At 36.8% G+C, this 15,300-nt stretch overlaps 1 protein-coding gene across 14 annotated transcripts in view; it reads right to left on the bottom strand.

Annotated features, from left to right (window-relative positions):
* SLC44A1 (solute carrier family 44 member 1) overlaps positions 1-15,300 on the bottom strand; it is an 88,433-nt gene that overhangs the window by 22,320 nt on the left and 50,813 nt on the right. For 8 of the 14 annotated variants that reach the window (XR_015280936.1, XR_015280935.1, XR_015280938.1 and 5 more), the window contains exons 10-15: positions 14,552-14,717; positions 10,087-10,243; positions 9,563-9,646; positions 8,382-8,519; positions 6,453-6,689; positions 4,699-4,779 (exon numbers count right to left, since the gene is read on the bottom strand). Coding sequence is in view for 8 of the 14 variants with exons in the window: in XM_086869034.1 (XP_086725160.1) it covers positions 4,699-4,779; positions 6,453-6,689; positions 8,382-8,519; positions 9,563-9,646; positions 10,087-10,243; positions 14,552-14,717 (863 nt within the window). In the remaining 6 variants the exon portion in view is untranslated. Of the gene's footprint in view, positions 1-2,363; positions 2,503-3,365; positions 4,780-6,452; positions 6,690-6,831; positions 6,988-7,861; positions 7,966-8,381; positions 8,520-9,562; positions 9,647-10,086; positions 10,244-14,551; positions 14,718-15,300 lie in introns of those variants that run through there. The other 6 variants (XR_015280939.1, XR_015280941.1, XM_086869032.1 and 3 more) reach the window with 4 other exon arrangements.

Raw genomic sequence — 15,300 nt, 5'->3', positions numbered from 1 at the left:
TTAAACACCATGTAAATAAACAAATTTATTTTTAAGACAGGATAAACTGCTATAAAAATGGTGCACAGTCAAGTCATACAAAAATACAAAATTTGTTACCAACTGCAGTCCTAGTTGCAATTACAGAGAACAGTTCCCACTCAGGACTTCTAGTGAGCAAAGAACACAAACTTGTGGAACCAGTCGTGGAAGAAATTTTTTATCAAAATGAGCAGAATACAAGGCTTCTTTGATTAAGCACTTCCAATAACCTCCAAACAAGATGAAAATTAGATTCTCTGGAAGCAACTGGGTACTTGAGAAGTCTTTTAGCCTTGAAGTTTCTAGGATTCATCTAAGCCAGTTTTAAAATTTCTGTTGCTAAACCCCTCTGATCTACACACATACCGGTGTTGAGTACCACTGCTATCTTAGACATTGGTACTTGCAGGAATGTCTCTTCACAAAAGTAAGGCTGCTCTAGTGTTTCTTCTGGGCAAGTCTGACCTCTAACTTGCACTGAGATGTTCCAGTTCACCTATGTTCCAGTTTGAATCCCCAGGCTGAATCTCTAGTCCAGTCAGCACTTACACAGATGTGTATGTTACAATTTCCATATTTAGACAGTCCTCCTGATGCTAGCAGAGTTAGAGATATGGTTCACTTAAATGAGTAAGTGCTTCCAGGACTGGATAATTCAATTCTCTTTGCCTCCCTAAAAGCTATCCTTTCTAAATCAATCTTGATTTTTCTACCTTTCAAATAGTTTGGGATCTGTAATATGAATTTGTTTTAACTGGCTTACAGGAAAAAAAAAAAAAAAAAGAAGTAACAAATTTAAATTGTCAAATGACTTCTGGAAGCAAAAGTGAAACGTTTTACTATTGCCAAAAAGATAAGAGCACTAGTTAGCTAAATGATACTACATAATTTTTTAAACCTTCAGCAGCAATTAAAAAATCTGATAGTCTGAAAGGAAGCACAGTTAAACTGCTTATTTACTAAACCTTGATTACATGCGTTGTGCATGTCTTTACCTAGACATACCTCCCTACTCCATCATAAAGCTTCTGCAGAAAGGCTCTTACTCTTTCAAGAGATTTTCTGGAGTGGAGTGATTGAACCATTGAGGCATCATTATTTGTAGACAGCTTGTATTTAGTGCAATAAGTTTAAAAATTCTGCTCTGAAATATTAACTTTACAATAACAAAAATAGTCTTCTTAAAAAAATGTTAACAAAAGGAATATATAGCATAGACAGATCATTAATTCTTAGCAAATACAGTTAAGCATTTACCATTTCACTATGCTGAATAATTGAATATTAGCATTCATATCTGGTGAGCTTCCAGACTGCAAAGATATTTATGTATCTAATAATAATAAAAAAGCATGTTCTCTTGTCATTATTTAATAACTTCAGATAACTATCCTGGCAGCTACACTTCCAAAGGAATGTTTCTCTGCCCTTTCTGGCTTTAGCCACCCACTACAGTATGTACAGATATGAATCAAACAACAGGCAAGGAATGATCCCTTATACCTCCCAGAGCTCTCTCATTAGATGAAATGAAGCATACAGTACTATTTTATGTACAGCAGTACAATTCATTTCTCTTCCCATCCTCAGCATCTCTGAATCTAGTCATGAATTAATCATGAGTATGGCTAAGACTGAGCTTTAACAATCTGTTATTTCACTTGCCCATATGGAGAATCCATACCCTTCAAAGGAACACTGCTGAAGTGTGAAGGAGGCTACTGAACTCAAGGGAAGGATAGAGGGCAATGGGTATGAGGGGTAAAAATAGGGTAGGCAGGAAGTTAATTGCATATAAAAATTATCTGTCCCCATTTTGTAGGTTCTGTTTAATAGGAGATGCAAGGGCTCCCACACACCTAAATACCTGAGGAGTTGGTTATTGTGATATCTGATACTGGTAAACAAAACTGTGCCCTGCCAGGGCTGTAAAGTAAAGTAACTGCTTACAAACACATTTGAACTGAATGAATTTTTGCTAAAACCACGTCTTGAAAAAATAAATTTGAGACTTTTCTTGATTTTAAGGTTTTCTGTACATGTATGTCACTGTCCCGAATTTAATGCAGATTTAAAAGAAATTAAGCAAGTAAAACTCTCAGCAGATTAGCAGTGTCATGGGAAATCTGTCTCTAAACCCAGTCATGATTTCAGATTATCTTTACAATGATACTTCCTCCAGATTTTAAAATATCAAGCAGATAAGAATCAACATTTCCATGACCACAACAAATAATTTAAGAAATGGAACAATGATAAAACTGCTTGTAAAAGCCACCCGTATGAAAAGAGTACATGTTTCACAAAAATAATTGTTAAAAAAAGTTTTAAATCCCTGTTCCTTTTCTCTGATTTTGGCTGTTTATTTAAATATATATATATATATATGTATGTATGTATATATGTATATATATACTGTTTTGGAATGTCAATGGGTTCCAATATGGCTGGCTAGTTTCAAGATGAACTTGCTCCAGAGGCCTAGAAAACAAAGTCATACAGCACAGTCTTAGACAGATGCCAAAGGACAAGGAGAAACTGAGTCAAAGGGGTCACTGGAAGTCATAAAGAAAGAAGCATAAAAAGGTGGGGCTTTTTGTTGTGCCCTGACATAAGAAAAGAACTTCCTAAAGTGTTTCCTCATCTCTGTTAATAATATCTACTTTAAATACAACTGCACTTAGGGCATATCACTTTAAGAAATAATTGTCATATCTAAGAAATATCTTATTTCTTATTTCCTTCAGGAAATTGAAGGAAAACAGTAAATAGTCTGTTTTTAAAAGAAGAGAAAAAAGTAATATTGATCTAATCTTCAGACATGCAATTCTGGGGCTATGGGCACTACTGTTACTTAATGGACTTATGAATGATCCTATTCTAGATAAAACTGAGGCCCTCTATCAGTACTTTGGGGAAAGGTATCAGAAATTTAACTGCTGTGTCCCATTGTCAAAGGAAGTGAGATCCCAGTATTTCAAAATCAAATCAGCTGGAGCTTAATTCCCAAAAATGGACAACCACAAGCCCCAAACAGTTCCAAACAAGACAATCACATGAGCAGCAGAGTTGGGAGTAATTCAGCAGGTGACTTCCACTCTGTGCCTCAAGTGCTCAGCATTTTCTCCAGCCATCCTATGAGGACTTTCAGCCAGTACCAGGCTAAGAGCCTAGAAAATATTTCCTCTAAGAAGACCACACTTGGTTTGCAAGTATTTGGTTTGCACTTTTACAAGGGGTGGAAGTGAATAAAGTTTTTTAGCATCCAAGCTTTAGACAGTCAAGTACAAAAGTGTAAGTAGCAGTCTGTGCCAGCTCTGACAACAGCACAAGTGGAAAATCACTTAAGGTAAACCAATTATTCGAAACAGAGTTTAATATAAAATTTTGAACTGATTTTTTTGTGCATATAACTAGAGATTTTGCACACACAATTCTCAATCATTTTCATAGCACATTTGTATTTATAGCAACTAGGTCACTTTGAAAATCCCAACATTAGTGTCTGCGTGACCGGCTAGAATTACTCCCAGAGGAAAACAGTAAAATGAGCATAGAATTAGTTTTTTTGTATGTATAAACACAGCAGCATTTAGGCATAAGCAAATCTAGAAACTGGTATGCCATAATGAAATAGCAAGACACTCAAAGCTACACATCTCTCCAGTCTATTGCAGGAACCCATTCCAGCTTAATCAAAAAATGCTCATGCAACATGGCTTCACATACATTGTTGAAAAAAGGAATTCTTCTGTTAGCATACACTTATTTAGATTCCATTTGGTTAAAAAATGATCGTACGGAAATGAGTAAGACCCCAAATGCTCTAATAAAGCAATGATGGAAGAAGATTCTATTTTACAAAGTCATAATGTACAATGACAAATCATACCTTGCCCAGCCTGGCTTTCCGTTATACGCTCTCTGTTCTCCACCTTCCAAACTTATCCTCCTATCTGTTATCTGTACCATGTATAGTGTTCTTATTCCAGGCTACTCAGACATGCAATGCCTTCCTAACAGGCACACCATAAGTAAAACAGGCTGCAGAAGCATAAATGATGTATTGTTCACTGTCTGTGCATCTGACAGTGTGAGATGGAAAGAGCACACAAGAGACAAGCAACATAAGTAGTTGGCAATAAAACAAACAACTGGGAGAAATGTCATTTGAGCAGGTTGAAAGGAATCACTGTATCTAATTCCTTGGCACTGTGTAAGATAATTTGGTGAGGGCTTTAAATACCTGGTCTTTGAAACAATGGATGCACGCAGTTCTTTATTTCAGGCTTTTGCAGTGAATGTAAGATGAGCAAAAATTGTTCATCTCAGGGCTGAGAAGAGCCCAATGAATCTCAGAGCCATCTTATTTTTACAGCAACTGGGGCTGTCTGCATATACCACATGGCATGCACCACTAATCCTAATGAAATGATACTGCATTTGTTTCATATGAGACAGTTCCTTTCATCTTACTTTTACAGGAGATGGTCTCAGCTGTGACAAAAACTCTGCCATCCAGGTGATAGGCAAGCTCACAAACAGAAAAAGCAGAACATCTTGAGTGATACAGAGAACAAAAACTTCTCCTGAAGAAGTGCAGTCAGTAAAGACAAAGAGGGAGAAGAAGTAAAAGTGAAACTCTTGGAGGATCTCCACCTCCTCATCTGCACCTACCATTGGTTTTAGCTCTCTGCCCTCAGCTCCACCTCCCCGGCCAGCTTCTTTCATAGATTTCCTACTGTTCTCCACAAACTCCTGAAAAACAGTAATAAAATGACAAGTGCATCCATAGAGCAAGATTCCAAACATTAAATCTCAAGACAGAATTTTAAGATGTAACTACTCAAAATATCTAGGCAATTTGCATCTCCCGCTTCTCTTGCTTAGACTTGACCACAAGGTATCAAAAAAATCTGCCAAATAACCACAAAGGTCTCCCTCACTTAATTCTGGAAGCCAGACAGATGTTTGCCTTGTATGCTCTTACAACTTTCACATTTACCAAGCAATGCTCTCCTTTATGGGGAAAGAAGGTAAAAGGCTGATTTTCAAAAACAAAAAAAGGCAAAAACCCCAAATAAACAAGCAAAAACAAATAAACAATGCCCACCACAAACAAAAAGCAAAAAAAAACCCACAAAAAACCCACCAAACCAACAAACCCCCTGAAAAATCCCCCATAATAAAAAAAATCAAAAACTCACAGCAACAAAAAACAGAATATCATTTATTGCCTTGTATCCTGTGCATAATGTTAGAACATTAAACAAAAGGACTTTAAGATAATTACTTGGAAGGTTTGGCTGATTTCCCTGTCTTCAATTCAACCTCTTATATTTTTCACCAAATCACAATCTCCTTTTCATGAAGATTAGAAAATGTGTTATAAAATTTTAAGCAATTTTTTTTTTTTCTCTTAAAGGTAAGAACTCTGCAGAAAATGTCAGTAAACTTTAGCTTCTGGGGTTTTGTGATATTGACTGCTGACTAAAGAAATCCACAACGCTTTTACAGTTTATCAGTGCTTTCTTCTGAAAGAACTTGCTCTGCATTTTACTCTTACTCTGTTAAAAAGCAACTAATCAGAGGCTCATTTATTTATTATATAATCTTGTTTCCACAGGGGTTTACAAAAAATGTACCACACAATTTTTTGCATGGTTTTCCAATACTAATACTAATACTACTAATAATAAAAAAATATGCTAAGTAGTTATGAGAATTTTCCTCTAGCCTACATATGAGGGTACATTTTACAGAAATACATTCTACACCTGCCACTTAAAAACACTGTCACAAGAAATTTCCTACACAACAACAAAGTAAGGGACTTGAGAAGCAGAATTTTTTTATCTTGGTTTCTAGTTACAGTGAACAGAGAATAACATGGAATAAAAATGGACAAAATGAATTTGTCTTACGAAATGCCTTGACAAAGCACGTAGGCTCCAGGACAGAAATAAAGCCTGGCATTTCTGTGTGTGACACAGTAAAATTCTGATGTCTATATGAAAACTATGTGGTCACTATCTATGCATGAGGTAGAATACTCGGATATTTTTTCTCTCTCATATCCAAAGAGAGGTCCTCCTTGGGAAAAGTCCAAAACCCAAGTTTTCTCCTCTTGTTTTATTTCTTTCTATTCTGCACTGTGTCATTTACAAGACATGATATCCAAGAGTATGATTCTGCAAGATCACTGCTCATGTAACAGCTAGCAAATAGAAGCCAATACCATGGGAAGGAAGCATCATTACTTATTTGATGCTTATCAGATGACACTGTTTCCTTATCTAGCCACGAACAAGATGGCAAGGAAAAAAAAAACCAACCAAAATATTTTACTCAGCTAGTGCATTGATTCCATTGTCAAAACACCTATTTAATGGAACCAGATCCTTAGATTCTGAGAGTAAGGGCAAACTTACCATGAGAACTTTATCCATGTAGAATTCCCTGCCAGGGCTCCCATCATTGTATTTTGTATCGATGGCAAAACATAAGAAAAGGACATCAACAACCATTTCATAAATGGAAAGGAAGCAGTGAGCAACCAGGAATGCAAAGAGGCAGACAATGATGAGTGGCAGCACCCAGATGGTGTAATCTCGTTGGTAATTCAGCAACATAATGCCAGCCAAACCTGTGCTGCAGACAATCAGGACCTGAAGAAGAAAATGGTAGACAACTCTAATGGCAGAAGCCTTTAATATTTTTTGGTTGGTTTGTTTGTTTTATGGCAATATGCTTTTTGGTCTGCCAGGCTTAGAACTAGAGGTTATAGATGGTAGGTAACAAGATCTTTACCTCCTGGATTCCCCACATCCCAGAAGATAAATGGCATTTAATTCATTTTTCAGCAGGTTCAAGTCAATTGTTACACATCCTTCAGCACAAAGAGTATTTTTCAGAGCAAATTACATTTATATTCTGCTGTCATCATTCTAGTGTTATAAAACATTCCTGTAAAAAAGAATTTTATCCTGACCATTTCATAAGCTCCACAACCAGATGCAATGCATTAACTAATGTGCAGTTGGATTTTTTTTTTATTTGGAGTGAAGGGAGAAGTTAGGTATTAGAAGAATGGTATGTTTTTCATTTTGCTAGCAGAAACAACTCCCAAGCTTGTTTAGTATCTGTTTCTTCTCCATACAGAATAAAGTAGATCAGAATTCACATAAGGCATTCCATGTAAGAGTCTCTACAGAACTACACTATGAGGAAGGCCCTAACAGAAATTCCAGTGTGTACCAGTCTGGTTTTGGCAAAACTAGAAAGACTAAATTGGTGTTGTCATTTAACTTTTTGAACATTTGTGAATGTATTATTATGAACTGCAACTAAACACAAACATAAAATAGGTCCGCTTTTATGAAAACACCATGGTGAACTGCTAAAGGAGATACCAATAGTGTAGCATTATTTTTGCTGATACTAATTTTTATATGCACCGTTCATTTGAACATTTCTGTCACCTAAACATTTTTCTAATAATCTGAGACACTTTTCGCGGGGTGTTTCCTAACACTTTTCAGATTCCTCAGTAGAAATTTGTTATTTAATTTCAGGCTCTCCCAAGCACCTCCATCTCCTTATAAGTTTATTCCTTCTCAGATCTTACTCAGTTACTGGATTCAAAGTTCAGTCCCCTGTACTCTGATTTAACAGAAGTGTAGGAATGCAATAATGAATCAAGACCAGTCCAACCAGTGCCCAGATACTTAGGCACAAATGATTTAAGTAGACTGGTATTAACTGTTTCAGTAAATTATGGCACTTCAAAGGATAGAAGTAATTCACTGGATTACATTTCCATACAGTATATCTCCATTACCTGGAAACCCAAAAAGTTGATTCTAGTCTCCTTTTAATTCTCAGAGTAGAACCAAGTTGCTTAAGCTGGCAGTTCCTCATAGCAGGCTTCTGTACTCTTCCAGTCTGATTTTGTCATAAAAGATGATCAAAAATATGTCCAATTTTAAAGATAAACCTAAAGAGCCCATACTAAACAGAATTTAAAGGAAAAGCTTCATTTCCTTACAATTCTGTGTCTTAACCACAAAATCAAAATCTTAGACTTTCTAATCACTTTACTCTTGACTCCCTTAAAAAATAATGTACTAGGTGTCATAAACTTCAGCTATTCCTCTCTAGTCACTTCTAGTAAATCTAAGCGGATCATCTGTTTGTCCCCCTTGTCCTGGATGGTCCCTTCCTAATATGATGCAACTAGATGAGATAAAGTGCACACTAAGAAGCAGGATTTTTAAGGTATTTTGAATTAGAGTTCAAACCATTGCTAAAGAAAGATTGCTTCTACATTGGTCTGTAACAGCTGTACGCAGCAGACATACCTTTCCTAGAAACAGCATAAAATCCCCAACTGTGTTTATGGCAGCCACTCGCAAAGCATTTTCCACTAGGATAACAAAGGCATCCTTTGCTGAGGTGCAGAAATTGGTGCTGTTGATAGCTGTGGCTGTATATGCATTCTGAGAAAAGGAAATTGAAGATTTATTCATAGAATGATCAGGTATTTCAGATGCAGGGCGGGGAAGGTGAGGGGGAAGACACAGTTTCTGAGTAAGACACATTCATCATATGATTTTAATGAACAAAAATTCCCTTGAGAGTTGTTGAATCAAGCAATATGAACCAGCTGACAGAAGATTATATGAGGTAAAGAATTACTATTCTTCTCCTCTCTTGCTAGTAATTTATGCATTAACAAGTTTGTTCAAAAAAACTCATTAAACTGAATTTGAAATTTCTCTGCAGGAGGAGGTGAACAGTAGCATAGCTAAAGAAATTAAATAGTTCAAAAAAAAATCTGGAAATATAAAATAATCTGAGTGTTATACAAGTCAAGCAAGATAATTTCTAAGTACTTAACTCAACTGGATTCAAGGTTAGTGAGGACAGTTTTCAAGGATTACACTGGGATGTTTAAAATGCTTTCTTATGATTTTTTTTTTCCCACATTTCCACAAACAAAAAAAATGAACAACAGTGAAAGAGATATTATGTACAATATATTTATTTCTGTGATATTTATGGCCCATAAGCCTGATTTTACAAGGGGTCTTTTACAAGGACCACCTAGTGTGTTGTACTTTGCATCTCTTTTTTCCATTTGTAGATGATGATAATTTGATGTTTTGTATCATTTTTACACTGTGAGAATCTTAAATATTAAACATAGAAAAGCTTAGTTCTCTTTTCATAGCAAAAATATTTTGAAACTCAGATGTAGTTCAACTGAATAGACATAAAGGGGAAGGTCTCTAACCACTACACACATTGTTATAAACTTGAGAAACCTTGCTCACAAAGATGAATATTTTTTAGTTCTTGTTTATCTTCCAAAGGCCAATGTAGTGATTTTGCAATGTAATTTCATTAAAGAAGACTGAACTATTGTCATTCAAGTTTAATTCCAAAGTACAGTACATTTTGTGTCAGCATCAGATTGCACTCTGGGAATATATATACTAATATCAGCCCTTACATAAAACTTAAATAGGGAAAATCTTACCTGATTTAAATATGTCAGGCACTTTTCTAGACACCAAAGGCAGCAAATGCAGGCTTTAAGCATACAGCGAGCACAAGCATTTTCCTAGAAAAGCAAAGAATGTGGGAAAACATAGATAAAGACTTTTTATGAACAATATTTCTTTGTGTTTCAGTAACTGATATTCAGCCTGCTAACTTAAGATATCTCTATTGGTCCCATGGTCCTGTAAATCTAAATATTCATAGAACAATAGGATGGTTTGGGTTGGAAGGAACTCCCAACACCACAGGCAGGGACACCTTTCACTACACCAGGCTGCTCTAAACCTCATTCAACATGACCCAGAACACTTCCAGGGATGGGATATCCACAGCTTCTTGGGCTAACCTGTTCTAGTGCCTCACCACCCTCACAGTGCAGAATTTCTTCTTATCCCTAGTCTATCCCAAAACAAGACTTCCAACCTTCCACATTGACTAAATAAGCAGGTAAGCGTATCAAGCCTTGAGTTTCGGTAAGAAAATGGAATCTTGTTCTCTTACCTTTCCTTTGAGTTGTGTGTGAATATACATAAGAATCATTCGGGGTATCTTCACTAGTGTGATAATAAAAGACCCCTTTGCTACAGTTCCTAGGTGGTAACAAACAAGGCGATTAACAGATGCCAGAATGGGAGTAAATGGCAGATTTCTTTTTTCCCTGTTGAAAAGAGAAAAAAAAAAAATTAAGTAGACCAGTCAGTATTTATGTGATACCATCTAGAAGTGCTACAAATTCTCAGTAAAACAATGTGCAAAAGGAATATATTATCCTCTTAATAGCTTTCAGGATATATTGCTCACGCTGTCACAGAGTGGAGTGGAGTCTGTGAGTGCAACTCACAGATTTCCCTCTAATGCAGGATTAGGATAAGGAATGGGTATGTCATGCTGTCAGGCACTGAAATGTTTATGGCTTAAGAATTTTTATGAAAGGCCTTTGCCTATTACAGAAAAGCTTTATAACAAAAGCTGCATGGAAGATCAGCACACCCTCAATGAGCCTCGGACTGAGGCCCTGGACTGCAAGTTGATGGAGATTAACATAAAGTGACTCAATTCTGGGCTGGGGGAAAAGAATACATTCACAGGAGTGTAAAGCCTCACACCTTCGGGGTGGAGACCACAGCCCCAGGGCTATCAGCTGCCAGGCTCAAATAGACTCTCACTCAAAGGATAGGGGGGGGAGGGAGAGGTTTTGGGTGTGTGGTGAAAAAGGCCTCTAGTGAGAGGCAAGTGAATGCCAATATTCTACTGTGAAGATCTGCCTGCCTGGCTGTAGTCACTTCTTCACCTGGCAAAGCTGCATCTACAGGACATCGATGTGAATGACAGCAGAGGGGATGTCAAGGCCCATCAAAAGTTCCACCTACAAGGGGGCTCCAGATCCTGCACCCAAGCACTGCAACATGATGCTACAGACCCACAGTGCTGCAAGGGCCAGTGTTAAATTTGCCCTCTCTAGGCATTCCCACTTGGCCTAAACGTACATTAATCCATTGGATTCTATACTTTTTGGAGGTGTGGGGAACCCTCACCACCAAGAAGACCAGATGGAGGGAAGCCACGAGATGTCATTGGGATCCTTGGAAGGATGGTATGTTTCTACCTAACCCCTGTCCCTCTCCCTGTTCCTCTCACTGCTCTTTTTCTACATATTTCTTTTTCTATTTCTTTCCCTTTGTCTGTTTTACTGTCAAAGAAAATGTATCAACTTTTTTTTAGCACCAACATCTAACCTCTGGTTTTAATCAAGTTTTGGAGTATATTTTGAACCTTTCTGGGGTTGATCCGTTTTATTCACAGAAACTTAATTGTCTTTGCTCTTCTGTGTTTAAATCAATTCATAACACATATGAGTAGTGTGGTGGTGCATCCCCGTTGCCCCTTCCTGCCTTGGGCTGCATTATGATCTCAGAAATGCTTCGTAGACCCTTGTCTTGACAAAGAACACCTGGGCTCAGCTTCTTGAACTTATCAGAAACATGGTCTGCTCCCAAGAAATTGTCCTGTCTAACGAGCTCCTGTTTTTTAAAAAAAATAGCTTCATGAACTTATTTTTTGTGCCCAATCATCAACAGGGAGAACAACATTTCTGTTACTGAACTTTCAAATCACATTACAGACCTGAACTGTGGACAGAATAGAAAATTACTACGACTAAAGCCAATTCTCTTGCAACCCCTTAAACTGGACCACAGTGGGCTATGACCAGCACCTCCCTCTGAGTGGGACTTCTCTGAGCCACTGAACACTCAAGTCTGCGATACTCGGAGGACCAACGTCAAATGCTGCTAACAGAACCTGGGCTGACACCCCACTCCTCAAACCTCAGCCCTTCATCTGTTGAGAAGGTGCAGAGGCATCCAACCTGAGCATTTCAGTGAACTTGAGAGTTTTAATGGGTCTATACCTTGTATCTACACATGTGAGTGTGAATGTGCTTCAGTAATGAATGTTACATTGGTAAGTCAGGTTTAAGTAACTGAGTTATTGTTGTGCTTACAGTAAATTCCATAGACTCTTTAGTTAAGTTCATTAAATTCTGCTATTAAGAGATATTAAGTGCTGTTTTACTCTTTAGGCCTAAACTGTTGGCCAAGTCTGGGGCTAAGAGTGGCATGGGGGCCCACTCTTACTCTTGTGACTCAATGAGAGAGTCTCCCTCATTCCTTTTGATCCTTATCTTTTCTCATCCTTAACCTTTTTCTATCCCCAGCTTCCACAGAAATAATTTTAGGTTTTATTTTAGATTAATTGATTTTACTCCTACTTTTCCTTTTTAAAGTGTGCTTTAATCATCCACTAAGTAGTAGAGTGAATCTTGTCAATGAACTCTGTCACACTTTAACTTCTATATTAACCTGCTTTTGCCAGTACCTTGGCTGGTGATTCTCTGAGTAATCAAAAAACACTCATTGGTGAGAGGCAGTCTTACTAGCAGTTGGCTGCATTACCACTGTTCAAAACTGGAAATCCCCTAAAGTTGCATTGGATGGTGTGCAATTCAAAATCTTCCAAAACAGTAAAAAAACTGTGCCAATACTTTTTTAGTCAGACTACTGAAAATTTGTCTTCTCCTCTCTTGTTCTTTTGGAGATCTTTGTGTAGACTTTTGAGAGAATGTAACTATTTGATCAGGTAAAGTCTTTGCTCAGATTTTTTGCACTTCTGATTTAGCTATTATATCCTCAAGGTACCAAGGGTTGAGCCTTAAAACAAGTTATTTAATGCAATGTAACTATAGTATTTTTTATTTATCAGATAAATACTCACGTTCACAGTTTCAAGCCATTTTTATTTTCTACCAAGAAACTCACTTACACATCTCTCTCAAAGAACAACACTAATTACACATTTAAAGCACAGCTCTTCTTCTTTATTAGAAATACTGGCATGATAATGAGCATATTAAGAAACATGTGCTAACATTCAAAAAGTAAAGGATCTCCCTGGCTTGGAAGAAATGAGAATGTCATTCAGAAAAGAAACCAAAAGCAGATTCCTCATTCCATGAAACGAATATCTGCATCATGCAATCCTGAGATGTTAATGATTAAAATAGGTTTACCCTGTATTTTCTTCCAATTAGTTTTGGGAAGACAAATTTTACTCCCTGCTAGGCACAATCACATAAATTGCTTGAATCTTATGCCGAGGCAACCCAAACACTTCCTCATTTTCAGGGCAAAGTCTGTATGAAAACACTCTGAGGCCTGTTATTGCCTGAGTTGAAAGGAATCCATCTGGCTAAGGTGAATGAGCAGTGAACACGTATAAAACATTTCTCCATGGATAACCTCACCTCATTTGATTCGGAAAGCTGCTCATATGCAACATAATGGCTAAGTGCAAATTAATGCATTTTCCATTTTTATAAGTCACTTTTCAAATTATGATTGTACGTTAAAATGTAAAAAAAGATAACAGTAGAGAGAAATGAGTATTTACTAACTTAAAATAAAATTGCTGTTATAGAATTATAGGGCATGGATAAAATAAAAATCATTTACCCTCAGGTAACAGGAAATACATAAACTTACAGATGAAGCATACACGTTGCTAAGCAATCTATTTCAATGCAGAGTTGTTCTCTTTCCTCTGTATTTTCCTCATTCCATACTCAATCTAGTTTAACTATTCACAAGATTACATCCCTGTAACATCTTGTAATAACTTCATAGATGTATTTCATTGGTATACTGGAGAACTTCATAATTAATAAAATAACAAACTTTCTGACAGCACAATAAACTGACTCCTTGCTTTTGTTGTTGTTTTAAGAGTAGGGCAGAAAAGGAATCAAATGTAGTTCAGATAACAGCCTCAATTAAAAAGACAAACCAATTAAACATTTGTGATCTGAATCATGCACTTGAAAAATATCTGCATACATTATTAAAAAAACTGATACAGAGTTTAGTTCACAAATACAGCAATGAAATACAGAGCTTTAAAATTTTACAAGAATTATTATTTGTATATGATCTTGTCAGAATCTATAAGTAAATGATGAATCTAATAAGATCTTAAGTAATCCTGTGAAAGAAAGATTAATGAAGGTAAGTGAAGCACTGTAAATAATTTAAAGGGCACTGTTTTGCAATTAAAATAATAATCAATTGCTTTCATTATTTTTTTAGCCTCTACAGATCTTACCAGCATTAATTATTGGCAAAACAGATGACCTTCTAGGCACATCCTGCTTTGTACTCTACCACCCATGTCTGTAGAATGTGCACAGGTTACAAGGCAAATAAGACTTCAAGTCTTAGATGTCAAGAACACCGTCTATAAATTGCAAAACAGATAGTTCAGAACTTCACATGATCTAGTAACACTCAAGGCAATTTAACTGTTCCCCTGCTTTCACAATGGACACAAATGTTCCCTCCAGAAACCCTGCTGTTCATTACTTCTGCTAAGTCAATGAGGCTGCTCCTGATAGAGCTATGTTAGTTATTCTTACCTTGTAAAATAGTATGTCACAACAGCTCCTGCTACTGTCATCTGCTGACAGGCTAGGATAAACTCGCTGATCCAGATGAGTCCCACTACATGGTACCACCACATGTATTTCAAAGGACCTGCCATCCGAAATTCAACAAATCCTTCTTCATTTGGGACAGGACTACCTAGAAATAAATGAGAGTAAAAAAGAAAATGATGCTTACATCAACTCATAATGAAGGAATCATATGGTAGCAGTTCATAACCAGTTACAGCAGAAAGTCCTCTAGTTTCTACTCATAGTTTTAAATGCCATGTTTAGGAAGACTGCTCTTAAGAAAGATTAGCTGTAATATCAGACTACATTCTGCTACAAATTTAGTGCCTGTGCAGTGGTCTGACTCAGGAAGTGAAGCACTGAAAGGGCTGAGACTTTCAGTGGTGACCATTTTCTGCGCATAGTACAGCAAACAATGAAAACTAGAAATTCCAACAGTAATGAGAACAAAAACACATGAATTCTATTGCCTCCAACACTTGCTAAGAGCTCAGGATACGAAAAATATTTATCTTGTATTACTGCAAAATAGCTTTGTGACTTGAAACACTGCTACTTTTGGATCAGTAGCAAACAACACATTTCAAAATTTTAAGACATTTAATAATGAATGACAGTCTCTGTTGCCTACAATGTACTGCAAAATAGCAGACTTTCTAAAAAGCATCTGCTGTGGGATTTTTTAGCTGAAGTAACTAAGATTTAGACCT

Source organism: Cyanistes caeruleus, chromosome Z (assembly GCF_971803275.1).
Source record: "Cyanistes caeruleus chromosome Z, bCyaCae1.hap1.1, whole genome shotgun sequence".
In the NCBI taxonomy this organism is placed as follows: domain Eukaryota; kingdom Metazoa; phylum Chordata; class Aves; order Passeriformes; family Paridae; genus Cyanistes; species Cyanistes caeruleus.
This window is presented reverse-complemented; position numbering and strand designations above follow the sequence as displayed.